Genomic DNA, 26,123 nt, shown 5'->3' on the forward strand with positions numbered 1-26,123 from the left:
TGTAAAAACTCCAACAAAAAATTCTTGTAGTTATTGACAAAATTATTGATGGATAAATTAGATTTTAAAAAATTTTAATTAATAGTAGTTTCTAACATATTAAAATCTGTTAAGCATCCCTTCATATTTTACCTGTAGAAATTTAATTTAGTGCAAACATCAATAGACTACATATTTTTGGAAATATGGAAAACATTTTGTCACCTAAGCAGATGGAAAAGTTCATAAACTTCACGAGCATGTGGACTTTTTGGAATATACCCAAAGTTGCTTACTAGCACCTCTCTCCTATTTTGTCACCTGAGCATATGGAAAAGATCATGAATTTCGCAGACCTGTTGAATTCGCGAAGAACTCTATGGACTTATTGATCAGATAATCTTCAACAAAAAACCCAACCAATTTTTCATGGGTTTTTATTTGTCAACAGAAATATGAAATCTTTTCAGGGTTAGAGGTGAAGGAGGCAGCCGCCCCCCCATACCTGTGAACAAAAATTTGAACTTGTGTTAATACTAGTATGCTTTAGGTCTCAAAAAGTTAAGCCCCCAGTCACCTGCCGCAGTTTCTCTCCGAGAAAATTTTTTCCCGCAACCATTTTTCCATCCCCTTCCTCCTCCCATCACCAGAAAAGACCCTGAAAATTCCCATAAGTTTTTAACAACAGAATCAGCAAACCAGAGCCAAAAAAAAGGACAGTTTAACCAGCTTTCTTTGAGCACCCTGGAAAATCAGCAAAACCAAAGCAGAGGAGGAGCGGAGCTGACTGCAAAGCCCCAATAGCATTGTAAACTCCTTCATTTTGTCTCAAGCATTAATTTACCTTTGTTGCATTTGTCTGCCATCTACTTGGGTGCATGAAACGTGGAACTTCGATGTTTTGCTCTGGTTTTAATTTCGTTTTGCAAATTGGCTGTGCTTTAACTTGATTGATGTGGAAGCACTCGAACTGGAAATATGTTGCATTGGATTTCATTGTAATTTGATAGAAAAATTCTACCTTTTATTTCTGCTTATCTTACGTTCGATAAAATGCCTTAATTACATGAAAAAGTGTTGCTGGCTGACTATTATAGAGGCTTGGAGATCACTTCGTGTGATATGTGTGTGTTACAAGCAGCGCACCGGCTATTATGGCTAGCTCTGGCCGGAGTTGAGAGTCAGCCGGAGAAGAGGAAGAATCAGAAACACAGCCGCAGCATCCTGTTTAGTTGAAGAAGATGACATTTTAAAATTTCAGTTTTAGTCCTCTAGCTTTTCCTTGTTTTCTGTTTTGACCTCTCCCCTTGTTTTTGTAGCCTATTGATTTGACCGTAGTTGTTTGGTCGAAAAGTTTTCAATTATGTCTCTAGGTTTGTTGACTCAATTATTTAGTTTAGGTAGGTTTTCAATTGGTCAAATTAAGTTAGAACTGGCTTTAATCTGTTTGCTTACCCTTTTAGAACTTGTGTGAACCCCATGTGGTACATAGGCTTACTGCAATTTTGTTATTTCTTTAGTTTATTTGCTTTCTACTATATTGTTGTAGAATGTGATTAGGTATGTGCTGTTCAATAAGTTTTCTGACAGAAAAGAAACTTCAAAGTAGATGTTTTACTTTTACTTGTTGCTATATGTGCTATGCACATTTAAGTCTTAAGTCAGTTTTGTTAATTATATGCGTGTTATATGCTTAGCTTAAATCGACTCAAATCTTGGCCTTAAATTCCTAAGAATGCATAGTAATCTAGGAACCAGTTTTTAATCCAGTGAAGGAAGGTGTTCAGGGCTAACTAGAACTGTCTGTTTTCCCGATTTTATGTTATTCAATTCGAAGATCAGCAACTACTTACTGCTTTCTTTCGTCAAATTGGAAAAAGGTATACGACACACCTACAGATTTTCCAATGGCGACGGACTACAAACAAGAAGAAAATGGTGTGGTAGCATTACGAAAAGAAAGAGAAGAAGATGATATAGACTTGGACCTAGACGAAGAAGAAGATGAAGAAGACCAGCAGAACTGGGAAGACTGGAATGAAGAAGATGACGAAGATGGTGATGACGAAAATTTTTATGACTCAGAGATGCTGTGTTTGTTCTGCGACTCTTTGTACACTTGTTCCAATTTGCTCTTTCAACACTGTGCTTCATCTCACCATTTTGATTTCAACGCCATAAAGAAAATCCTCAGTTTGGATTTCTACGGATGTTTTAAGCTCATTAATTACATCAGGTTCCAGGTACTCTTCTTGTGGCAACTTTTACATGTTTGATCATTTTTTGTAGTTGTGAGGAGATGAAAGGGTTTTTATAGTTTAGTGTGTGGGCTACTGGATGGATGTTGGTCAGTTTATTACTCTGTTCATAGTGCTATTTATTTGCAGTGGTGGTTACAGGAAAATTTGTGGGAAATTTTGTGGGGTGACTACGTGATTGGTAGGTCTGCCTTAGTGGAATTCTTGCTAGTTTTCCTTCTTGTCTTTGTTGTTGCTTCAAAACATGAGGAAAGCATGACATATGTAGACTTTATACCAGATTTTCTTTTGTTTCTATCTCAGAACTTGAGTTAACAATGAGCCATTGATACAACTAATTACTATGGCATACAAAAAGTAGTTTTTTTTTTAAATCAGGTTTTCAACTCTCACTCTTTCTCTCTCTGGACTTTTCCCACCCTGGAGCAAAATTGTTACTTTGTTTGGACAGTACATTATTATCTTCATTCTGCTGTTCAGTTTGATTTAACAAACATTTAAGGGGTGTGAGTTTCCTTAATTCTTTTTTTGTGTTAGAATTTTTAGCCAGCAGGGATGGTTTCAGTGAATTGTAATGTTGCATTCATTATTTTATAGAGATCCCTGCTGATCTTCGTAATTACTCCACTAGAAGTTGACAACTTGACTAAACATGCCTTCTTATTTTAGGTGTCTGAAAAGACATGTTGGTGCTGTAGAATCACCTGTGAATCGAAGCAAGAGCTGCAACACCATTTACACGAAGTAGCCAGTTTTGAAAATTATAAGCTTCCTTGGGATGATGATAAATATCTAACCCCTTTTATGGAAGAGGATCCACTATTGTACAGCTTTGGTGATGATGAGGAAGGTGAAGATGATGGTTACGTGCCTGAAAAAGTACTAAGAGATGTGGGTAGTTCTGAGAAAGTTTCCAATGATGATAATTGTGCAATAGAACAATTTTCATCCAAACTAAAATCTCCTTTAGAAAATGGAGAATGGTCTTCTTCCCCTGAAAGTGACATAAAGACTGCAAATCTTTTGGAGAAGTCTACAGTGAATGGTTTTGTTGGTGCAGGAGAAGGTGCTTCGTCTCATCAAAAGGTGAAGGATAGACAGTTGAGTCTTTCTTCAGCGGAGGTTGCTGCAAATGAAATCAAGGATATAAATAAAAATTATTTTGGTTCATACAGTTCATTTGGCATCCACAGAGAAATGATCAGTGATAAGGTATTAGACATGAGTTAGCTACAACCTTGAATATGATCTTAGAAAAGGAGAAGGTTTCACTGTTTATTTGGTTGATATTTTCATAGACTTGCCTATTTAATTAATGCAGGTAAGAACTGATGCATACAGGCGAGCAATCCTGGAAAATCCTTCTCTGCTGAAAGGTGCTGTTGTAATGGATGTTGGTTGTGGAACAGGCATACTAAGGTAAATAGGAACTTTTTATTCTAGGCATTTTTCAAATCTCTGAATTTCATATTGTTGGTTAATTTTGCTTACTGCTGTCTTCTGTATTGATTTGATTAAAATGTTCAGTCAATAATAAACTGTAGTGCTCATGGTAAGCTCATTTTGAACTAATTACCATGCAACAATTATTGCTTGCTTTTACTTCCAATTTCAAGGTAAAAGGGTTAGATCTGCAAAGTCTATGGTGTTTTTGTGTTATCTTTTGGTCTGTCGTTCTATGCTACATCAGCAGATTCTTGTGTATTTAGGACTTTAGAGCTTCAGAAAATCACGCTGTGATGAGCTAATCTTTTAACTGAAATGCCATGAATTTGTTTTGAGAGTTTGGTGGTTGAGTGGAGGAGGTTGGATAGTTTTTGTTTGCTAATTATGCTTTTGGATAAAGCAGACTTTTTATCATATAGGAAAATTGTAGAACTTAAGAAGAAGATGATGATAAGAAAATGGGCCTCACAGCTAAGAGATGCAGAGAGAGTCACACTCGATTAACATTTACATTTCATCTCTCTATTAACTCTGTGCTACAACTGATATGTGTAAATTACTAATAGACATAGAAGCTAAGAGTTCTTGATTACTAAGTAAATCTCGTAGTGAAACCCACCTGGAAGGAAAGAAATTTTCCTTGGAAAACTATTTGAGGTTCAAAAGCTTCTAAAAGAGAAAGTTCACTACTTGGGATATGATTTTTCCAGTCAAAATTTTGAGTAAAAGAAACAGGATTTATATTAGCTGTTATTTTATGTCAAGGGGGCAAGAGTGGATACCGATCACCTCTTGTTACATTCGAAAATGGCTCAAGAATGTTGGGGACTGGCTTTAGGCATGTTTGATTGCCAACACCATGATTTGATATCAAACAAAGACTATGTTCAGTAGAAATGCTGAGAGAAATGGTGGCGAATGAAAAGTCGGAAGGGAGGGTTTGGTATGTTCGTATTCACTCACATTTTCATCTGAAATATGGGAGTACTGTTTTCTTACTCTAAAGAAATAATGTTAGTAATTACAGTGTTATTTCTCTTGCTAGAAGAAGCAACTAATTGATATTGTTGATTATGTATCTTTAAGTCTCTTTGCAGCCCAAGCAGGAGCATCAAGGGTAATTGCAGTTGAAGCTAGCAAAAAAATGGCTTCTGTGGCAGCTCAGGTTAAGATTTTTTTTTTTCTTTTTTTTTTTTTTGAAATTTTGAAGTTTTCATTGTCATTTTTGTCTCAGATTGAATTTGCACTTTTTGCTTCTCTTTATCAGTTTCTTGTTCTTTATAGCTATTGAATTTGAATATGGGCGCAGGTTGCTAAGGATAATGGTCTTCTGTCAAGTGAAAGCTCAGGTGAAGCTAAACATCACTGCACTGGGAAAATAGAGGTGGTTCAGGCTATGGTTGAAGAGCTAGAAAATGCCAAACGAATTAAACCTGAGAGTGTGGATGTATTACTGAGTGAATGGATGGGTTATTGCCTGCTCTATGAGTCAATGCTCAGCTCTGTGCTGTATGCACGGGATAAATGGTTGAAGCCTAGTGGGGCCATTCTCCCGGATACAGCTACCATTGTGAGTCTTTCAAACTTCTGTTCTTTGTTTTTCTCCTTTATAGAACTTGTGCAATAACTTTTTGTATATGGTCAATTCTAGTTTGTTGCTGGATTTGGAAGGGGGGGAACCAGTCTTCCATTTTGGGAAAATGTGTACGGTTTCAATATGTCTTGTATTGGCAAGGAAGTTGTTGAAGATGCTGCTCAGCTTCCTCTTGTTGACACAATTGATGGCTGTGACATTGTAACCGAGACACAAGTTCTTCAGGTTTGTGTTTGAAAGTTACGTTAGATCACACTATATGGATATGTCTGATGTTGAGGGATTTTATTTGTGGTCTTATATAATCTGTATTCTTAACTTTGTTTTTGGTTTGACTGCATCAGAGCTTTGATCTGGTGACAATGAAGCATCAAGAGATGGATTTTACGGCGAAAGTGGAACTGGCACCAAAGTCTGATGCACTCGTCGACGACCCGGCAGAGTTAAGCTCTAAAATGGGAAAATGTCATGGACTTGTGCTGTGGTTTGAGACTGGGTTTACAAAAAGGTTCTGTAGGGAAATGCCAACCATTTTATCAACGTCTCCAAACACCCCTAAAACCCACTGGTCACAGACGATACTGACATTTAAAGAACCTATCACCATGGGAAAGGGAAAGCAGGTTGGTTCTGATGGATCAGGCGCAGTTGGTTCTGATGCTTGCCCTGCTGGGAGATTACAATCTCGTATTAGCATTGTTCGTGGTGCTCAACATCGCAGTATTGATATTTCCATGGAGATTTCTGCCATAGGACCCGATGGCCGGAGACGTAGCTGGCCTGTTCAAATGTTTAAAATGGAGTAGCATGTTGGGATGACTGTCTTTATTAATATTCTCTGAAAGTAAGAGACGCAAATTAATTAGCCATTCTGTGATTTAATACTCTCACAGGCTCTCTCGCAAATCATTCATTCATGGTTTGCAAATTTGATAGCTCGTGTCATTATCTCTTAATTTGTTCCGTAATTTTTGGGGTCCAAGCAAATTACCTAATCATCATTAAAAATCTATTTAAAAATGATATAATCTTGACGTGGACACTACAATTTACTTAAAGCACTCGACCTCAAAATTTCAATATTCCATGAATCTAAAGCTTTTTATATACAGTAAAATTATATGGCCAGATTAAGATTTTAAGACCTGGAAGTTTTGGATACACAATAATATAAGCCGTTATGGTAGCTCACAAAGGAAAACACATTATTCTTTTCTGACAAGAATACAATCAGCACAAACTCACCAAGTAACTGACATATTCCAGTTCATCTGGATGCAATAAAAAGATTTATAATTACCACTTACATGATCAGTTATTTATAAGAGAAAACCATCCAAACTTGCCCAGATTTTGTAATCTCACTCACATTCAACTAATGATTTCTGGGACACACACCGTAAGAAACTCGGATGAATCCTGCATACATTCCAAAGATTTCAATGCGTGGAATTATGTGGCTGACGAATTCTTGTTTTTGGGTGGTGTTGTTGCAAAATCCCAGCTGTATTTATACATGCAAGGCAGTTGTCTTTCACCAACGACTGAATCAACTGGCACTGCTTCAGATATTGATTTCGAATCCTCTTTATTAAGCTTCACAACCAAAGATCTGATGTTATTGTCAAGATTCATAAGCTTAGTTGTACCTGCACAAGATTATGGTGACAATAAAAACTCCACACATCGTCAGAGCCAGTAGTGTTGATCAGGGGCTTGTGGACAAACTGATTCTTATTTAGCCAAACAAAATTGATTTTACTGCATATTGTAGTTAAATAAGAGCTCCCTAAATCCAATTTTATTCATCAATTTTGTCAAACCAACATTGAAAATAAACTTAAGATTGAAATGTAGTGCGTCATAATGCAAAAAGACTTAAATAGCTTGTTCAATGGAAAAAAAAAATGCAAGATGCCATATGGGAATAACTTACCAGGAATTGGTACAACATCATCTCCCTGATGGAAGAGCCATGCCAAAGCTAGTTGTGAGGGCGTGCAGCCATGTTTTATTGCTAATTCTGCTATGCGGGCATAGTGAACTTTGTTCCTTTCTAAATTCTCTCCAGCAAACATTGGAATTGAACCCTATGAATGAATGATTCGAAATGAGCTTAGAAACCTAAAATAAGCAATAAAGGTAATCATTCAATGCCATCATAGGTGACGAAAATTATCTGATATAAACAATAATGTTATTGCAGATAAATGTCATTACATGATAATCCCCTCAAAGTGGGCTAAAGATTCCCTCTCTGACCATCAATGTAGGTTAAAAAAAAGACAGGTTCATCCTTAGAGTCTTGCTCTTGCATTTTCATAATGAGATCTGACACAGAACATATCAGAAAATAAAGACATACCAATATGCTTTCTGAATTGATACTCTCCGCTGCTGCCTTCCCTCCAAAAAACCCGCGACCAAGAGGGGAATATGCCACAATTCCAATACCAAGTTCTCTGCACAAAAAGAAACAGGACTTAAGGTTTCACCAGTCTATAAAATGTGCCATCACTTCCGACTAATTATAAATAAGACTAGGACTTTGAAAACGTGTATTTTTCACTGAAATAAAACTCGGAGCAAGTCTGCAGATGGTAAAAAACTTGCATGTAATCGTTACCAACCGGCAAAGTGGAATAACTTCTTTTTCAATTCCACGATACAGTAAAGAATATTCCATTTGTAAGGCTGTAATAGGATGTACAGCATGCGCTCTCCTTATTGTGTCCGGACTAGCTTCAGATAGTCCGATGTACTTTACTTTCCCCTCCTCCACAAGCTTTTTGAGCTCCTCCATCTACCTCGGCAAAGAATTCAAGATTATCCTTCAAGTTTAGTAGTTCAAAGTTGTGAGAACAATAAACAAATAACTCAAGAATGCTTACAGTCTCCTCTATTGGCACTGAAACATCTACACGGTGCTGATAGTACAGATCAATATAGTCCAGATCGAGCCTCTTAAGACTAGCTTCACAACATTTGCGGACATATTCAGGGGTACCGGTGATACGAATTTGATCAACCAACCCCATTGCTTTTGTACTTTCAGGAAGTACAGAAATGCCAAATTTTGTTGCTAGTTGAACCTTTTCTCGAGGAAGCTGCTTTAAAGCCTGAAAACACAAGAAATACAACTTGAGACATCACTTTGAAAAGCGACTTTCAAAAGACTGATATTCCTTGAGAACAGGATGAATAAGCATTATGACTTGCTATTTTTTGATTCTACATCAACACATCCCGGACAATATGTGGAATCAGAAATCTACCAATTGATAGCAGTTAATTATATTTCAATCTTTGTGAAGTTTCTGGTTGTTTGCTTCATTACAACAATAAATATTGTCACAAGAAACTGGAGCTCAATTTTGGAAGCCAACGACTTACCTTTCCAACCAAGATCTCGTTATCATTATTTCGTCCATAGGCATCTGATGTGTCAAAGAAAGTTATACCTCTATGAAATGCTTCCTTGATTACTGAACATCCCTCTTCATGGGATAGAGGAGCATTATAATAGCCAGAAAGCCCCCCGCATCCAAATCCCAGTTTTGACACCTGTTAGATCAAAGAAGCAACACCGGTTATGAAATTAGTAACTAGCTTCTGCACTCTGCACTGCCGTCGATTCAACATGAAAATGTACCTGTCTTGATTAAACTCTTCACACTCTGGGTTCTGTATTGACATGTTACCACTTTCTACACAATACACGTTACCACTTTCTACTCTGAGCTTCCTAGAACACTTTTCCTTGATTATCAAACGGAGGCTCTAGCAGCTTGCAATGAAAACATTTAGCATATGATAGGGTACAATAGGATGTAGTATGATGAAGTAATATTTGTTCTTATTACTCGTAGTACCCATTTCACTTTTCCCTCGTAACAAAGTTCTAAGAACGGATAATATTCCTCACTTGAGATTTCTCTTAGTTAACACTGTTGTTAAATCTTGTCAAGGGATTACTAAGGGACCAGATACATGTTATCTTGGTCTCTTAAAAGTTAAAAATAGTGCTACATGATTACCTTTTGGTCCTTGAATGGATTTACCATTGGACTGGAAATAGCAGGGAAAACTTGCTTCTTTGTTATCATGGATAAAGAATCAATCTCTAGCCAAGGCATCAAAAAGACGTTATACGCCGCTTAATTTCCTTTCTCTACTGGGCATGCAGAAACAAAAGTAGGAAACATTTAAAGGTGTGAAGAATTTCACGAGTAATCCTAGCTTCTTCTCCACGTATGACTATCCAATTTCACCTTAAATCTGGTCTAAGAACCAAAGTTTTGGTAAGCGTGCCAGCGTATGATGGGCCAACCAATGATCCATCGAGCCCGGCAAAAGACCCAAATGACAAGCACTTCAAAATCCCTCGACAGGAAACAGATGAATGCAGAACAAACAACACTTCCATCTATTTATTTACCCCAAGAAACACTGCACAAGTTCTTGATAGTGTTAAAATCAGAGATGTACTGATCACACTGAATGTTAGCTAACCTTTGGTATCTTCTAACATTAGTGACTAATGGATATAAATTCTCATTATCAAACCAAAGTTGGCTGTGAAAATTAAAGCAATTCTTTACCTCTAGCCCCTGAGAACTTAGCTTCACTCTTGGAATTTGGATTTGATTCTTTTCTTCCATCTTCTATTCCATCTAGGATTGCAGTTCTTAGAGGGACAAATAGCTGAGGCAGTAGCAAGATGTTAACCTCTGCTTGATAGTTTGATACTGTAAGAAAGTCAATAATTTTTCCAAAACTCAAGATCTAGTATTGGCTGAAAAACCTCCTCTGTCACCCAAAGTTTGGCAACCACGAGAAGTAAAATATCAACCATTCAATGCATTGACTTTCAATGAAACGTGCAAGTGAAAATCTGTAATATGTAGTGCAATTAGAGCTGTTAAATGAAACGAGCAGCTCAAAAGCTCGATTGAGCTCAACTCGATAAGGCTCGAGCTCGGTTCGTTAATTGTGATAAACGAATTGAGCTCGAACTCAAGATATACTCGTTTAATTAACAAGTCGAGTAAACTCGACTCGTTTGTTATCCAAATAGCTCGATTAGACTCGATAAGGAAGGATATATACATTATTTCACAATTCAAAAGTATAAAAATTGAAAATTATAAACTTTTATTGGGGTCAATTTGCACGAGCTCGAGGTCGAGGTCGAGCTCATGTAAGCTTGGCTCGTTTGTGATAAACGAGTTCAACTCGAGCTTGAGCTCAAGCCACATGTCTCATTTGATGAGCCGAGTCCGGACACATTTCAAAGCTCATCGGTCTAATCGGGCAAGCTCGAGCTTGACTCGAGTTAAGTTTGAGTCGAGTTCGGCAGTCAAATACTGGGCTCGATTAACAGTACTATGCAATGATTTTCACAAAAAAAAAAAAAAAAAATCTGTAATATGTAATATGTATTGGCCACGTTTGTTTGAGTTAGGATTGTCAATGGTCCGGTCTGAACTCAACTCGGAAAAAAGTCCATTTAGCCTCAACTTTGATCGGGTAGACACCAAAAACTGGCCACGATAAGATGCGAACAATTTCACAAGTAATTTTTCTTTTTTTCTTTATTTAAAGCAATAAATTTATTTTATTTTATTAATACGAAAGGGAAGTGAAAATTAGGAGGTCAAACCGAACTTGATCTTCAGTATGTGACCATAAAAAGTAAATGACAAGAAAATAGACGTTAGGGTGAGCTAACGATCTATTGAGCATTAGGAACCCTGCCCGCCCCACAAAAAAAAAAAAACTACTCTAGTGGAAATAGATGAATGAAGAATAAGGCCCTCTGCTTCTTTGCTCTGACGTGATCGGCTGAACATTCATTCTCCATTGTACTTTAATATAAGAGGCATGCTAGTAACACTGGAAGCTTCAAGCATAAGGCTCCTTTTATTCAGACTCTTGAGAAAACAAAAAAAAACAAGAAAGAATCCAGCAAAGAAAACTATCATAAATTGCTGCATGCACTAAGAAGTAAGAAGATGTATCTTAAAAGATAGAACGGTTTTTCTGATAATCCTAATAACCATGTATGTAAAACACCAACTTGTAGGTTCTGAAACAAATTAAGCCACAAAATATCAGCACTCCTCTGTAGATTTAAACGGTCCCTAGGTCGACTTGTTTTTTCTTGGGAGGTGTAATAGCTGTTTTCCAGGTGTATTTGGAGATGATCTCCGGCTCCTTTGCACCAGCCACTTCATCCATTGGCACTGCTGCAGAAATCTCCTTTAAATCCTCTTGTGTTAAGCTTCACGGCTAATGTATTCTCAAGGTTGCTAATCCGAGTTGTCCCTAAAGAAGAAGAAGGTAAACAATATAAGATCAGAATGTCTCATAATAGCTAGCTAACTTCAAGAAACCTTTGCCTTCATACGTTTATATTGGAAATTGTTTTACTCGAACAAAAGCTGAACAATTTTAACTGATTTAGCTTAGTCAATGTCGGACAACGATAGGTGACATTGTAGTAAGAAGAAAAGTTACCAAAATTTGGTCAATATCAGCTCCCTGATGGACCAGCCAGGCCAAAACTAGTTGAGGAGTTGTACAGCCATGCTTTGAGGCCAACTCAGCTGTACGAAAATACTGAAGTTTGTTCATCTCCAAACTCTCTCCAGAATACCTTGGAATTGAAGGCTGTAGCAGGAATCAAATGAATAATCACATTATGAAGACGAACAGCAGATAAAACATTCACTTCGTAAAGCGTGATACGTAGTGGAGATCATCCTTTGTCGTAAGATCAATTAGAGGGGTTTATGAGGTATTTCCCTTCAAGGAGGCAGAATCTTCCTGTTCAGCCAACTGCTTAAGAGCTTGAGTTAGTTGCTAACAAGCCGGCAAAGTGGAATAATCTCCCCTTCAATGGCACGTGTGAACAAGGAATACTCCATTTGGATGGCTGTAATAGAATGAACAGCATGAGCTCTTCTTATAGTGTCTGTAGTAGCTTCAGACAATCCAATGTACCTTATCATGCCCTCCTCCACAAGTTTCTTCAGCTCCTCCATCTATCTTGCAGACAAATGATTCAGAATTAATTTGGTAACAGTTACAGAAAATTTTGAGGTGTTCACGAAACATATACAGAAATATGCAGTGTGAGGGGGAAATCATTTACCTCTAGTCCTTGAGAACCTAGTTTCACTCTTGGGATTTGGACAGGATTCTTTCCTCCCATCTTCTCTACTTGCTGAGTAAGGATGTTGCAGCTGATCCACTATACATGCATAAAGTTGCAAAAAAATGGGGTGTAAATGCATACTTGTTGAGACCAATAGACAAAAATATTTTTGACCTTTTGCACACTTTCTTGATGGTTAATGGCAATTGCATGCATTGGTTATTCAAACCCATAAGTTGATACTTGATATAAATTAAGCAAGAATTCTGTAAATTGTTAATGGCAATTGCATGGAGTTGCATTTCTTATTTTCTAGGTATCTGAGTGCTGACATACGAGTACAGGCGAAACAAAAATTGTTGACTTTTACGTATTTGATCCCACAAACTATGCATATGATAAGTGAAAATGTTACCACAACATACTAATTATACCCAAAAATTTTAGTTCCGCTAAGATTTGTAAACACTTTGCTTTTAGGGACACATTAGTAATAATACAAGCGGAAAATGCACCTCACCTGTGTGCTAATAAAACAATTTTTCATTGAAAAAAATAAAGCAAGTGTTAATGATAGCACTTCATTTTCTTTTTATTGTTTGCAAAAGCATATGAATAAAATCGAGTGGTGTTGACAAAATGTGAAGTGCCACATTTGGCAAAATATGTGTACAAGCTATTTATAGTTGTTGAGGATTTTTTTAGGCTTATATTCACGATTTTTTTTTTCATTTTGTGGCACCATTTTATGTGAGGGTTAAAGAAAAATTCAAAAGTGAAAAAAAATTAAAAAAGAAAGGGGTGCAACACAACAATAAGGCTTCTCACTTCATTAGGGCCATTTTGTTTCCACCATCATGATTGTTTAGGAAAGTGTAATTGAAGAGACCTTGATATAGTGATACAATTGAATTTTCAAGATTTAGACGTTCCTTTTATACTTCGCTCCTTGAATCACAACTCTTTCTTGTCCAGAAAAAAAAAAAAGAAAAAGAAAAGAAAAGAAAAGATTGTGTAGAAAAGTATAATTCTTCAATTAAAACATCATGTAAGGAAGAAAAACAAATACTAAAAATATTAGTGGTACAAAGTGTAATTAGTCATTTTTCTTGCCTGCCTTCATTTATAGCTCAAAGCCACATAACTACATCCAATTACTAGACGCCATGTCATGAAAAGAAGCCAAGCAGGATACGACAGCGTTTTCAAGACATCTCATCCTCATCTGTCATCTCGCTCTCTAGGAGTAGTATTTTTTAACTCACTATTCCCTCCTCAAGAGATGAGAGTTGGAGGATTTAAAAGTAAAAAATAGAAATAAAAACAAAACCCAAAAAAAAAAAAATCAGGAAAATCACTTTTCTTCGTCGAAGAATCGGAAAGGAGAGGGAGAAAAGAGATCGATTCATCGAAGATGGAAAGGAGGAGAGATGGAATCCAGTGCACGAAGGTGTATGGGCTTTTGGTGCTCCTGCTATTCAGCTTCCTCGGAAATCTCTCTGTCTCGGCGCTGTCCGTGACAGTAAACGACGTCGAATGCGTCTACGAATACGTCCTCTACGAAGGCGACACCGTTTCGGGGAACTTTGTAGTCGTCGATCATGACATCTTCTGGAGCTCCGATCACCCCGGCATCGACTTAACTGTAAACCCTCTTCTTCTCTTTTTCATTTTTCTAATATTGTTATTTGAGGTGGGATTGTGTTTAATTGATTCTTACATTAGGAAAAAAAACTGGATTTTTATGCAATTTTGGTACCTTTTTTTTTTTTTGAAATATCAGTTGAAACCTTTCATGCTGATATTTAAATGGTTTTCTTTTTCTTTTTTTTTCATACATTTTTATTGGCTTGCTATTTAGTACTACTTGTTACTAGTTGAATGAAGGTCTTGCAAAAAGATTGAATTTTTTGGCTGCCCCCTTAAGATATTTAATTTCAAAATTAAGGGAGAAGAAAAACAAAAACGACGAAAATGATTTTTTTTTTTTTATTTGGGTAAGTATGAACTATGCTGGAATTTACACCTGGTAAAAGAAATTTGTCAGCATGGTTAAGTTAAATGATTACTTTAAGTTTAGATTGGACAAAAGGGGAGTCTTGATTTAACATTTTAGCCTGAGTCTATACGTTAATGGTTTTTGGAGCTACCGTGTGTTTATCATTGTTGTAGTCTAATGAAAAAAAAAAAAAAGTAAAGCTTGATGTTGATGATACGTGACTATGAGCAGAACTATAGTTTGATTTATGAGGACCCTGACTTTCTTATTGAGTGCTGCTGACTGTTCTTCTACAAATTCGAAGGATGCAAATAGATTTAGTTGTTATGCAACTCGTAGATGAAATAGAGGGTAAAGGAAAAGTTACCTGTACTGTTTGCAATTGGTGTTATGAAATTTATGATGAAAATTGCATGTAAATGCTCGAAAAAGACCAAGGTAGATTGAGATGTTTAGTCTTTACCATTTTGTCATTCCTGAGATAAGGAAAAGTGGCTCCATTTTCTTTCTTGGTCTCCTGATTTCATCACGTATTCACTGCCTATCTTTTCTTGTTTCCTCCTTTAAAATGACATTTTTTATATCTTTCTGTTTGAGGAACTAAAGTAGCAGTCAGACAACATTGTGTTGTGTACTTTCTTTTATGTTTGACAAACGTTTAGTTCCCCTTTTGGTTCCCAAGGATGTCTTGTGACACCTTTTCAATTCCAGAAAACCTTTCTGGTATCACTCTTGCTTCATGTGGTACCATCTTTGATCAGCAACAGTGTGTCTTTCCCTATATCTGTTGGCATTTATGACATCTGAAATCAAACCATTCCAATTTTTTGTTGTCAGCAATGGTGCTTAATGTCAATTCATTCATTGTCTATTCTCAACATACTGGAACCTATCCGTAATATTGAAACATAGACTAGAAAACGTTTATATGTTGCAGCACTATCCTAATAGTTGAAATGGCGTTTGTCATAAAAAAGGATCCCTTCAGAAAACCTAAGCTCTTGAGGTTTGAAAATTTTCAATTGGTTGGAGAATGTAAAATTTGGAACCATGTCTTGTTTTGGAATGAAATGTAAATGTGTCCACATGAACTGGGAATGTTTGCGCTACTTGTCTGGGACAAGGTCATAACAGATGCACAAATACCTACTTGTTAATTAAGAAATGGAGAATGGGGAAACAACTAAGTATTAAATCCTCTAGTCTCTTTCCAATTGCAGGTGACAGCTCCTGGGGGTAATCAAGTGCACAGTGTAAAGGGAACATCTGGGGATAAGTTTGAGTTCAAGGCCCCAAGAAGCGGGATGTACAAGTTTTGTTTTCATAATCCTTACTCAACACCAGAAACAGTCTCTTTCTACATACATGTTGGCCACATTCCAACGGAACATGACCTGGCCAAAGATGGTTTGTCTGCTTCTTTTACAATTTATCTTTGGATTTTAACGTAATCAAGTTTTATTGATTCCATTTTGAACTTTTGGTGTTAAGGTGTTGATTCCTTGTAGGTATTTTAGGCGGCATTTGGTAGTGTCAGCAAGCATACATTGAACATTCTCACGGAGGTTATTGTCAATTTCTAAACATTGGTTTTTCTTTCATATCCTGCAGAGCATTTGGATCCTATAAATGTTAAAATTGCTGAACTGAGGGAGGCATTGGAATCTGTTACAGCAGAGCAGAAGTACTTGAAAGCACGTGATGCTCGACATCGCCATAGTAAGCTCCTTCTCTCTTTATCCTGAATTGAAGTCTTTTCCCCATAGTTTGTCCCTGTGCTTTGGCCTCTGCCAGAGTTTCTGCGTCACTTTGATGTCTCAAACAACTGAAATAGAATTTAACAGAACTAGGTGGTTTTAAGGAGCGTGGAATTTTTAGTTTTTCATCGGTTGCTTTGTGGTGGACGTGATTTTTTTATTGGTTGTAACTTATATGTTGGGTACCATTTTTTTTTTTGCTGCAGCCAATGAGAGCACACGCAAGCGTGTTATATTTTACACCGCTACAGAATACTTATTGCTGGCTCTTGCGAGTTCCCTTCAAGTCCTATACATAAGACGTTTGTTTAGCAAGTCAGTTGCTTACAATCGTGTCTGATGAATTCCAGGAGGATTCCAAGCTAGATCAATTTGTTTGTTTGTTTGTTTTTCTTTTTTCTCAAAGGAACTGTAGCAATGTAAGTTGGAAAGAGGTAGAGGACACATTTTTCTTAAGTGTACCAAACAACTGACTGGAGAATACTTGTTGTCCATCCAACATCTGAGCAAATGCTGATGGATAGTGGATTTACTTCACCCGAAATGATTTCCGTGATTTGCAACACAATATTAGTCGCATAAGTTTAATTAAAATGTCGCAGGAATCAGCTCATCCAAGTGACATTACTGTCTCCCCCTGCTAGTATTCATGTTGGCTTTGGTCCACGGAGTTTTTTTTTTTTTTTTGGTGTTTGCTACTCATTGTCATTGACCCCATAAATGATTTTACCCGAGAGATCATAGCTACCATGAAGTTTAGGTTGGAACTTGGCGTTACTCCCTCGAGCCTGGATCATATATTATTCTATTCTGAAATACTACTAAGCAGCTGAAGGTCTATTTGCCTCATTCAGACTTTTGGATAATGCAGTGTGTAAGTTGTTGGATCGACAAATCTGGTTGTCATGTGTCTGGATGAAGGTCAGATGAATGACTCAAGAGTTGCACTAGTTTAAATCAGACCCCCAATTTGTAGCCGATGACCCAGAGAATCTTGTGTCTCTCTTTGTGGCCTCCAGTCCAAAAATAAAAGAGACTGGCATGTTGTCGTTGGGCCATGGACCTCTCTTGTAAGAGTATGGGATATTTGTTTTTTAAGTATACAGAATTTTTTCACTTACATTGCCTTCTCCGTATCGTCCAATCAATCTCTCTTATTCTAAGAATATGAGATTTGGATAATAGAGGTTTTTTTTCCGTATCACTTGACTCATTCCTTTAATAGAGGCTCTACTAGTTTTTTATTTTTATTTTTTCGACAGAATGTCACTAAAATTTTTTTTCCTTTAAGTTTTTAGGATTAACATGACGCTTTGGCAAGTGTGAGTGGCAACCATTATAGAGGGACAGGGGGCAAGAACGTGTGAGTGCAATCGTTCCTGGCGGTTTTGGTGATTTTCAACTGCGCGTAACTTTGATTGCACATGATGTAATTTTGTTTGCACAACGTGTAACTTTAATACAAAATTTTGTGAATCTCACGCATTTTATGAAAATTGATGTACAACTAGTGATTTGAATCGTACATTTTTTTTGGATCAAAACCTGACCGTGAACAGTTCAGGAGCGGTGATTCTGATGATCGCTCCTGCCCCTCAGCCATTATAGAGGGCAAGAGTTGCAGAGAATCATGGAGACGTGATGAGAGATTGATTTTTGAAACAGGAAATTGACACGTTAGTATCCAAATTCCATTGACTAATCAGTATCTAATAATCAATCTTCTTAGTTGTAGTTTTGGTAATATTATTTTATCGTCCACTTACAGGAAGAGCAACTTACGGGATCTAATGTTAAGACCGTGCTTTTGTCGTTATTGGCCGCGAATTTGCGGATAAGATTTTTATCGTCGACGGATCTACTACTAAAAACGTAAAGGCATCCGAAATTACATGGATGCCCTGTAGTTGCTTCAGAGCCTTTGGTTGCCACCGACTTTTTCCGAGCTATTGACTGGGATTCAACAATTTACAAATGTTGCATGTGGATTGGATATATATATATAGACACATGCATACACACACGCTTTTGAAGTTGCAAATTTTGATAGTCTTAAGGCATGTGATGCTTCATTTTAAGGCCAACTTTAGTTGTATAATGTTGACAAGTAGCAGTCGTTGTGATAAATATTAAAATCAAGAAGTCCGGTTAGCTCAAAAGTATACATATATAAGTTCCATAATTACAACTTTGTGTATATTTTCAAGATTTTATGTTAAAAAAGAAATGTAAATTACAATAATTAAAACTCCATTAAAAAAAATTGAAATGCACACATAAATCATTTATGTTAAAAATTTTGAATCTAATATCATCATATAGTTATCTACTGGCTTTGAAAGAAATAATAATTTTGGACTAATTGCATTTACACCGTTGGATGCAACAAAAATGCTAAAATGAAAACTCTTGCACTCTTTTCACCCCAAGAAAATAGATTTTTTGAAAACGAAAATGTTCACAATAAAAAAGTTTATAGAAATTGCTAGATTACCAATTCTGGGCAAAAGATATATTGCATAATATCCAATAGGATTTATGAAGGGTAAATTCGTCAATTAATCCACCTCGCTGAAACTATAATTAACCACCTTGATCGCCCTTTGTGCCTGTCTCCTGTTATTCTTTTCTCTAAACTCTTTCCAACCCCCAAAAGCGTCCGTTTATCGGAAAAAAGAAAGACAATAACAAGAAGAAGAAGAAGATGTTGGCAGTGTTTGAAAAATCAGTAGCGAAGAGCCCAGATGCTTTGCAGACACCAAATTCTGAGTCAGTTTCTGCACTAAAAGATGGGTTCTTGGCGCAGCATTTTTCATCTTTACAACCTGGCTCTGTTACAATTAATCTTGGTTCTTCTGGATTCATGGCCTACTCCAGCGACAAGCAAAACCCTTTGCTCCCCAGGTGCATTACTCTTTTCTTCTTTCTGGGTTTTTCTTAAGAACTTTTTTTTTTCCTTGATCTGATACTTTTGGTGATTTTCTGGATCTTAATCGCACAGTGTCTTTGTCATGTTTGGTTTTATTGGTAATACTATTATTCGTTGTTTAGTAGAGTAAGTTTAAGATGATCCAGGGACATAGATCTCTTTTCGGTCTTTCTTCCTTAATTTTCCTTTCCAATTTTTTGTTGTTTTTTTTTTTTCCCATAATGTTATAGATTATTCTATGATTTTCGTTTCTAGTAGAAGAAGCTGATAGTCTTCTTGTTTTTCTTTCAATTAGGGGTTGATAGACAGCTGTAGTATTTTTTCGGTCTCTTTGCTGGTCATTGGTCAATCCCTTTGACTCTGTAGTCTTCTTCTGATTCAGTTTTCCCCTCTTGTACTTCAAGATTTTCAGGTTTCTTTACTAATAAGTATGCTAATCTAATTGTTAATCTATCATTTTAATGATGATCAGCTTTTGAGATAATATCTGGAAGTAATCTTAGTTGTTATATTTGTGATGTTTGAGGTCAACTTTGTAATGTAAATTAGTGTTCTCATTAGCCCTGTCATGATCAGGCGATGAATGATAAAAGGAGATCTAACTTAAGTCTACCAACCTACATTCCTTCTGTTCTTTTGCGTATGATGAAGTTTAGACTCCAGAATGTGTATGACTTAAGGTCAAAAGTGAATTAGTTCCCTACCTTTAAATGCAATCCATGGCCAATTTTTCGAATCAAATCACAGCAATTAATGGTTTTCTTTGGGGCAGAAGTAGTTTTTAGTTTCTCTTTCATTCCTGTATTTGCTTATGCTAAAGTTGCATGGTTGGATACTCAAATCTTTGGAGGTAAATATTTTGGTTGGTGCAATTGGACTGATCATTCTTATTCTACCTTTCTGGCAGATTGTTTGCAGTTGTTGATGACATTTTCTGCCTGTTCCAAGGCCATATTGAGAATGTTGCGCATCTTAAGCAGCAATATGGGTTAAATAAGATTGCAAATGAGGTGATAATTGTTATTGAGGCTTACCGGAGCTTGAGGGACCGAGGTCCTTATCCTCCAGATCAAGTTGTTAGAGATATCCATGGGAAATTTGCATTCATCCTATATGACAGCACTGCAAAAACTACTTTTATGGCTGCTGTATGTTATCTAACTTTTCTTTGCTCCTTTTTTTTTTTTTTTGTCATTCCATAAAGTTTGCCTACTTGGGTTATGTCATTCCTGATTCTGTAGATTGTGCTCATTACTACTTTGGGCTCTGATTGAATCTAGCTGATTTTTAGTGTTCTCTGGATATAGGATGTTGATGGGAGTGTACCCTTCTTTTGGGGAACTGATTCTGAAGGCCATCTTGTCGTATCAACTGATTTGGATGTTGTGAAAAAAGGCTGTGGCAAGTCCTTTGCACCATTTCCCAAAGGTAGCATTTGCATAATCCCAGTGGCAAGTTGTGTTTGATTTTTAAGCTGTTCTCTTTTAGCTTGAATAATTAAGGGCATGTGGAATATAGGTTGATGATTAACGAATTGACGGGAATATATTTATTTATGTTTTATATGTGCGATGAAGAATTTTCCTGCCATTTGTAGTGTCTATTGATTGTTGATTTGTTTTAGTTTGCTCCATCTGCTGTGGTTGAGTTTCCTTCTGGAAAACATCCTAATTGTCTATTCTAAAAGCTGTCTATAAGTCTAATATGGTGGCTTCATTCTCCTAGCATTCTCTATTATTTTAGCCTTCTGTTATTGTTTCTAATTGATATTGGCGAATACGTTCTACTGTTTCTTTTGCAGAAAATATCACTTATTTTGGCCCATTATCTTCCCTACTCTATATTGGTGAGGCAAAAAGCAAAGTACTTACTCATCTTCTTGTATTCTATACTTCAGGATGCTTCTTCACAAGTTCGGGAGGGTTGAGGAGCTACGAGCACCCCCACAATGAGTTGAAGCCAGTGCCAAGGGTGGATAGTTCTGGGGAAGTTTGTGGTGCAAACTTTAAGGTGGATGCAGAAGCTAAGAAGGGGGGTACTGGAATGCCCAGAGTTGGAAGTGCTGCAAACTGGTCCCAAAACTACTAGGCTCGCTCACCATTTTTTGTTGTGGCTAGCCTGTTGTTATTTGTTGGCCTTCCATTTATCTTCTATCCATTTGTGAACGTGGTCAATCCTTGATCGCTTGTCTATGTTGCTACTTAATTTTATGGTCAGAAACAGTGCACCTAAGAGTGAAGCTATCTATTTGATGTGGCCATAAGGAGCTTTATTAACTCTTTAGGTTTCACTTTACTACGCCAAGGGAGGTCACTTTAAGGCCTCAAAGAAACTCGATATATGAAATAATAGATACTTTGTTCTAAAAGAAACTATCCATTACCGTGTACGTATGTTGTTCCTCTGCTTCATTTTTTTACTATGATGGATGGTAGATGAATCTGTTGGGTAAATAACGGCATTGCCTGAATCTGGCCTGTGACAGTGTGTACTCGGTGGGTTTGCCTCTATTGCTTTCCACTGTCTCTTACTGCTGCACTGGGTTAAGGCGTTTCATTGTAGCATAAGTTTTGTCATGTGCTCGACTAAAAGTTCTGAACATGGTCGAGTGCAACGAGTAAGTTGTGTTAGGCAAAATACCACAACATAATTGCAATGAGTAACGGATGTACACTTGTCCCAGTCACATTGTGCCACTTTGTACAGGATGAAGATCAAACTTAAACAATAAAACATAACGTGATGAACATTTCCACTTCCAAGCTGCAGAAAAGAAATTGGATATCTTCTAATCCTTTGCATCTGCAATGCCTCCTGGAGTTATCTGAAAGACGTGCTTTCATGTTAAGGAAATCTTGGGTGCAATCTGGAAGTACTTAATGAAGATTGCTTGCAGTCTTTAGGTCTTTACGACAACAAACTTTTGCTTAGAATCGGCAATTAGTAATTATAGCCATATTTACCATTTACATAGATATTGGCATGATAACTGGTAGTTTTGGTCTACGTCATAATGATTACTGAATAACTTAAATTAAGTGGGAAGGATATAGCTTCAGCTTCAGGAAGATTTGGTGCATCAAAGACTTTGCAGACACGCTGTTCGCCTTTACCCTTCCTGAACATTAACCGTATTGTGGACGCATGAGCAAGCACATGTCCTCCTGCTGGTTTCTTTGGATCAGATATGAAGACACCTCCTCCAGGATCTGCTATAACTGCAAAATCCAGTTTATTTTTGTACATTAGAACCAAATGTTATAGAAAATGTATGAAATGATTTATGCAAGACTGAATCCGAATGCTTTAATTGCATAAAGAACTAGTTTGATGAAACTGAAAAGCACAGCTTAAACCGTTAAATTAATGCTCATATAATGGATAACTTCTGTAGGGACTAAAATCCTGGTTGTCTTTTCTATTTCTCTCCTCTGTTATTTGAGTACCTTGGTTGGTCATGTATACTGCAACATTAAACTCCTCAGCAATCTTTGTTAACCTAGAGAGCATCTGAGCCAACTTTTGCTGCACATACAGAAATCTAGTGGCGGTTAGGAGACAGAAAATCTTAGTAACTATATTAAGCATTGTAAAGTAATATGTAGTAAACCTGTCGGTCTGCCAATTCTCCTCTTCCAGTAAAATCAACTCGAAATAGAGCAATCACCGAATCAACAATCTGATGATGCAGTTGATAGAATTAAACTAACAAGCTTCATGTCTGTGCCTTAATCTCTATAAGCTAGCAGCAGAGGCTTACCAGAAGCCTGAAAGGCTCTTCAGCCATTTTGGCAGCAAGACCCAGCAGCAGATTGTACTGATGCTCATACGTGTATGCACGAGCATAAATGATCTTCACAATCCAAAGGACCAAAAGCAATCATTAATCATAATTAACAGAGCTTGATGATGATAAAAGAGCCAAGTCTTTAAAAAACAGAAGGATGCATAAGTTGTTTGAGTAACAAGCTTTACGTTGTCTAGTACAGCTCCTGGATCCATGCCAAACCTTTCAGCAATTGGCACAATGCGATCAGGTCGACTTCACGTGAGTTCAGTCAAGGGAAATAAACATCGAAGAGAAAAGCTTCATCAGAAGTTTTCCTTCCAGTCACTGCTGGTAAAGAGGCTGATAATGTGATTTTAGAGAACTTAAGAACTACAAATAGCAAGGATACAAAGTCCCCTCAGTATCAATGTAAGCAACCTTTCCATTGCCACCTCTCATGTTAACAGGAAGCTGCAATATTACAAAGATGCATAAAACCAAACTTCAATTGTGGATATTATTAATTCAAACCAGGAAGTATAGGGAAATCAGTCAATGGAAAGAAAGCTATTGCGTGCCTAAAAGTCCAACCTACGTTACCACGAAGAATTTTAAGAGCCTAGCAAATAATATTGAACAGCTAGTTTTAGAATCCAGCAAAATATTAAATTCATATCAAGTGCATATTTGTTACACAGGTTATGAGCAAGGATGACAAACACACCTGTGTGGAGACGCAGAGTGTGTGAGCAAGCTGTGTCTTTCCTGATCTGAATCGAAGTGTCAAAGGAAGAAGCAGTTAAGATCGGAGTTTACGAGCATAAACGAACAACAAAACCAAAATGACAACAGTAAGGATTTGATTCAAGTAATTGCGTCATGGTAAACAACACATATTTTACCTGAATTCACCAAAAGCTTCAGTAATTGCTGATGTTTCAACTCCACCTAGACAAATTAGGGCAGAAAAGCACGTTTAAAATGAAAGCAGCTTATATTAATTCAGTAAAACAACATTAGATTTCATTGTTTACCCCCTAACAGTTCATCTAGAGCCTGACTTCCAGTTGTAATACGAACCACAGCTTTCCTCTGAACCCCAAAAAAAAAAAAGATTGGAGATAACCATGAATCTTCAGGATAAGTTCAGCATTGCTTAAAAGAGATACTTGGATCTTTATCTCAGCCAGTCAAAAAAATAGGCCAGATAGGATTATGCAGTGCTCAGGAAGAAAAGAATCTAAAAAGAGTGCTTACTTTAAGAAGAGCATCACTTCCAGTTATGTAACCAAAGTTCTGAGAAAACAACGGAGAATCAGATTAAATAAAATCAAACTTAAAGTTGCAGCATGACAGGCCTCAGTTTAATTGAATGCTTAAATCTCTAACCACTATCTTTTCAGCAGCTTCACAAATCTTGTCAACTTTGGCCTCAGATAATCCCTTTATTCCAGTCAAGCTCTGCACAACAAATGCAACTGCTATTGACAAAGCTACCCAAGCATTGAATTCTAATTATGAAATTTGACGTAATTATTTTCACCTTCTTTGTTTGCATCATCAATCCATTGCAGGTATAGATCCCGGCATCCTGAAGCTTCTTGACATCACCAGCATTTATTCCATGAGCTGTCACTGCCAGAACAATTGTAACAATTTATGTTCGTGAACTGGAAAAACTGCAGTAGTTCCAATAAACATTCCACTGTGATGAATTTCGGCAATACACAGTGAAACCATAATTTTTAGCTTGTAATCACAAGCAACAATTGAGCATAGTTTTGAGTTTGAGTGAATAGATGTTAAATATAGAACTCAGAAGCAACAAAAGTATTAAACTCCAAAATTCAACAATGATGAATATTTAGGGATAGGGTACCTGTGTACCAATGATTGGCTTTGAACAAAATGAAACAGAGATCTTATGCTATACACAGCACATTCGACCAAACATCAAATGTTAGAACATGATATTTGAACCAAGATAATGAGATCACACATTAAGAAATTATCTTGTCATATGTTGGATTTTTTTAACCAATACAAACTCCTGTTAGATCATTAAGAAAATATCCAGGAAAAGAAAATAAATGAAAGATCATTCAGCATATTGAATCAGTAATGTGGTAAAAACTCAGCTGAGACTCTAAGGCAGGCAGAAAATCAAAAGAAAATTTGAAAATCCTCAAGCTGACGATCAATACAAAAACACTAAATTCATTACAACATTGTTTTCAGTATGCAGAACAATTAAGTATGGTTTTGGTCACTAGAACAGATATTAACAGGATGCTCGAAGCCACATTTACCGGGAGTTGACTTAAATATCTAAGCAACAGGATCCTGTATTTATCTATTAACAGTATATTATCAGCTAAAAATTTGAGAGAAAACCACAAGCTGCCAATTTATGTAGAAACTAGACGAAAATAGACTCGGAAAAGGGAAAAGCAAGTCAGCTAGAGTGACACAGAATCAACTGTAATTGAGAACAGAGTGATTATTCAGAGAAATTCGAGCTTAAAGAACACTGGTGCACGATGGCTAGATTAAACAAGAAACTACTTAGACTTGTTTACCTAGTTCACCAAAATTTGACAAAATCGTTGGAAAAGATGAAACGTTTCCCGTTCCGAGACCGATTCAAATTTGATATACTGGAAAATTTTGCTAAACGCATGTTAACGAAACGATCAAAGAAAAGCTTCCGCAGTTAAGTAAATAAAAATATAATGAATTTTGTGAATAGGATTATCTCAACATCGTTTAACCTATTAATCAAAAGTTAAGAACAGAGTCGCAAATGAAACTTGAAGAGACATTTTACCGCACCGAAACAGTAAAAAAAGATGAATTCTATGAAGGTTTTAAGCTAAATGACGGAACATTTGAGAGATTACGTTTGTCAATGGCTTCGAACAAGTCTTCTTCATCGTCGATCTCTTCTCTTTCAACGAGCTGCAACTGGCTCTGTTCTTCGGACCTGAGATCACAAGTTAAATACAGAAAAGAATAAGAAAAACGAAAACATTGAACTTAAAACCGAATGTAATAATGAATAACTGAAATTTTTGATGGATTAGTAGAAACATTTGAAGATTACTTGAAAGCCTGCATCGCCATTATTCAAATTCGTCGAGAGAGAAGAAAATGTGCGTGTTTCGTGTTGCCCGAAGAGAGAGAAAGAGCGCGGTTTTTAAGATTTGGAATGGAAAGGGTGGATTTAAATTGTG

The 26,123-nt window shown here is 36.8% G+C and overlaps 5 protein-coding genes across 6 annotated transcripts; 3 read left to right on the forward strand and 2 right to left on the reverse strand.

Annotated features, from left to right (window-relative positions):
* The first annotated feature begins 188 nt into the window (after positions 1-188).
* On the forward strand, positions 189-6,233 carry LOC113737921 (probable protein arginine N-methyltransferase 3). The gene is made up of 8 exons (XM_072084386.1): positions 189-787; positions 1,860-2,222; positions 2,907-3,449; positions 3,559-3,656; positions 4,770-4,848; positions 4,993-5,253; positions 5,335-5,502; positions 5,622-6,233. Exons 2-8 carry the CDS (start codon positions 1,887-1,889, stop codon positions 6,081-6,083), a joined length of 1,947 nt encoding a protein of 648 aa, XP_071940487.1. The 5' UTR covers positions 189-787; positions 1,860-1,886; the 3' UTR covers positions 6,084-6,233.
* Positions 6,234-6,461: 228 nt separating this feature from the next.
* On the reverse strand, positions 6,462-10,126 carry LOC113737053 (perakine reductase-like). Of its 2 annotated transcripts, none has more exons than XM_072084387.1 (7): positions 9,879-10,125; positions 8,671-8,841; positions 8,169-8,396; positions 7,908-8,080; positions 7,643-7,739; positions 7,214-7,367; positions 6,462-6,926 (listed from the first exon to the last, which is right to left on the reverse strand). In XM_072084387.1, exons 1-7 carry the CDS (start codon positions 9,936-9,938, stop codon positions 6,730-6,732), a joined length of 1,080 nt encoding a protein of 359 aa, XP_071940488.1. In that variant the 5' UTR covers positions 9,939-10,125; the 3' UTR covers positions 6,462-6,729. The 2 variants fall into 2 exon arrangements, with proteins under 2 accessions (XP_071940488.1, XP_071940489.1); XM_072084388.1 differs by having other exon boundaries at positions 6,715-6,873; positions 9,879-10,126.
* Positions 10,127-13,706: 3,580 nt separating this feature from the next.
* Positions 13,707-16,736, forward strand: LOC113736404 (transmembrane emp24 domain-containing protein p24beta3-like). The gene is made up of 4 exons (XM_072084389.1): positions 13,707-14,081; positions 15,656-15,842; positions 16,047-16,154; positions 16,399-16,736. The coding sequence occupies exons 1-4, from the start codon at positions 13,851-13,853 to the stop codon at positions 16,530-16,532; spliced, it is 660 nt and encodes a 219-aa protein (XP_071940490.1). The 5' UTR covers positions 13,707-13,850; the 3' UTR covers positions 16,533-16,736.
* Positions 16,737-18,797: 2,061 nt separating this feature from the next.
* Positions 18,798-21,493, forward strand: LOC113736186 (stem-specific protein TSJT1). The gene is made up of 4 exons (XM_027263040.2): positions 18,798-19,096; positions 20,029-20,269; positions 20,429-20,549; positions 21,019-21,493. Exons 1-4 carry the CDS (start codon positions 18,897-18,899, stop codon positions 21,207-21,209), a joined length of 753 nt encoding a protein of 250 aa, XP_027118841.1. The 5' UTR covers positions 18,798-18,896; the 3' UTR covers positions 21,210-21,493.
* A 237-nt stretch (positions 21,494-21,730) lies between these two features.
* LOC113737182 (meiotic recombination protein DMC1 homolog) lies at positions 21,731-26,123 on the reverse strand. The gene is made up of 14 exons (XM_072084390.1): positions 25,994-26,123; positions 25,791-25,873; positions 24,434-24,525; positions 24,280-24,351; positions 24,148-24,186; positions 23,925-23,982; positions 23,793-23,838; positions 23,615-23,660; positions 23,300-23,361; positions 23,097-23,163; positions 22,882-22,974; positions 22,732-22,800; positions 22,568-22,646; positions 21,731-22,339 (listed from the first exon to the last, which is right to left on the reverse strand). Exons 1-14 carry the CDS (start codon positions 26,011-26,013, stop codon positions 22,125-22,127), a joined length of 1,041 nt encoding a protein of 346 aa, XP_071940491.1. The 5' UTR covers positions 26,014-26,123; the 3' UTR covers positions 21,731-22,124.

This window comes from Coffea arabica, chromosome 3e (assembly GCF_036785885.1).
Source record: "Coffea arabica cultivar ET-39 chromosome 3e, Coffea Arabica ET-39 HiFi, whole genome shotgun sequence".
In the NCBI taxonomy this organism is placed as follows: Eukaryota; Viridiplantae; Streptophyta; class Magnoliopsida; order Gentianales; family Rubiaceae; genus Coffea; species Coffea arabica.

Excerpts from the sequence above, each read along its gene's own strand:
- LOC113737921 (XM_072084386.1), top strand. The coding sequence starts at position 1,887 with ATGGCGACGGACTACAAACAAGAAGAAAATGGTGTGGTAGCATTACGA. Across the intron at positions 3,450-3,558 it reads GAGAAATGATCAGTGATAAG|GTAAGAACTGATGCATACAG; the intron begins GTATTAGACATG and ends TAATTAATGCAG. Across the intron at positions 3,657-4,769 it reads TGTGGAACAGGCATACTAAG|TCTCTTTGCAGCCCAAGCAG; the intron begins GTAAATAGGAAC and ends TGTATCTTTAAG.
- LOC113737053 (XM_072084387.1), bottom strand. The coding sequence starts at position 9,938 with ATGGAAGAAAAGAATCAAATCCAAATTCCAAGAGTGAAGCTAAGTTCT. Across the intron at positions 8,842-9,878 it reads TAAGTTCTCAGGGGCTAGAG|GTGTCAAAACTGGGATTTGG; the intron begins GTAAAGAATTGC and ends TTGATCTAACAG. Across the intron at positions 8,397-8,670 it reads ACGAGATCTTGGTTGGAAAG|GCTTTAAAGCAGCTTCCTCG; the intron begins GTAAGTCGTTGG and ends TTGTGTTTTCAG.
- LOC113736404 (XM_072084389.1), top strand. The coding sequence starts at position 13,851 with ATGGAAAGGAGGAGAGATGGAATCCAGTGCACGAAGGTGTATGGGCTT. Across the intron at positions 14,082-15,655 it reads ACCCCGGCATCGACTTAACT|GTGACAGCTCCTGGGGGTAA; the intron begins GTAAACCCTCTT and ends TTCCAATTGCAG. Across the intron at positions 15,843-16,046 it reads ACATGACCTGGCCAAAGATG|AGCATTTGGATCCTATAAAT; the intron begins GTTTGTCTGCTT and ends CATATCCTGCAG.
- LOC113736186 (XM_027263040.2), top strand. The coding sequence starts at position 18,897 with ATGTTGGCAGTGTTTGAAAAATCAGTAGCGAAGAGCCCAGATGCTTTG. Across the intron at positions 20,270-20,428 it reads AAACTACTTTTATGGCTGCT|GATGTTGATGGGAGTGTACC; the intron begins GTATGTTATCTA and ends CTCTGGATATAG. Across the intron at positions 20,550-21,018 it reads CTTTGCACCATTTCCCAAAG|GATGCTTCTTCACAAGTTCG; the intron begins GTAGCATTTGCA and ends TCTATACTTCAG.
- LOC113737182 (XM_072084390.1), bottom strand. The coding sequence starts at position 26,013 with ATGGCGATGCAGGCTTTCAA. Across the intron at positions 24,526-25,790 it reads GTTCGAAGCCATTGACAAAC|TGACAGCTCATGGAATAAAT; the intron begins GTAATCTCTCAA and ends TTGTTCTGGCAG. Across the intron at positions 22,801-22,881 it reads AAGAGCCTTTCAGGCTTCTG|ATTGTTGATTCGGTGATTGC; the intron begins GTAAGCCTCTGC and ends CTGCATCATCAG.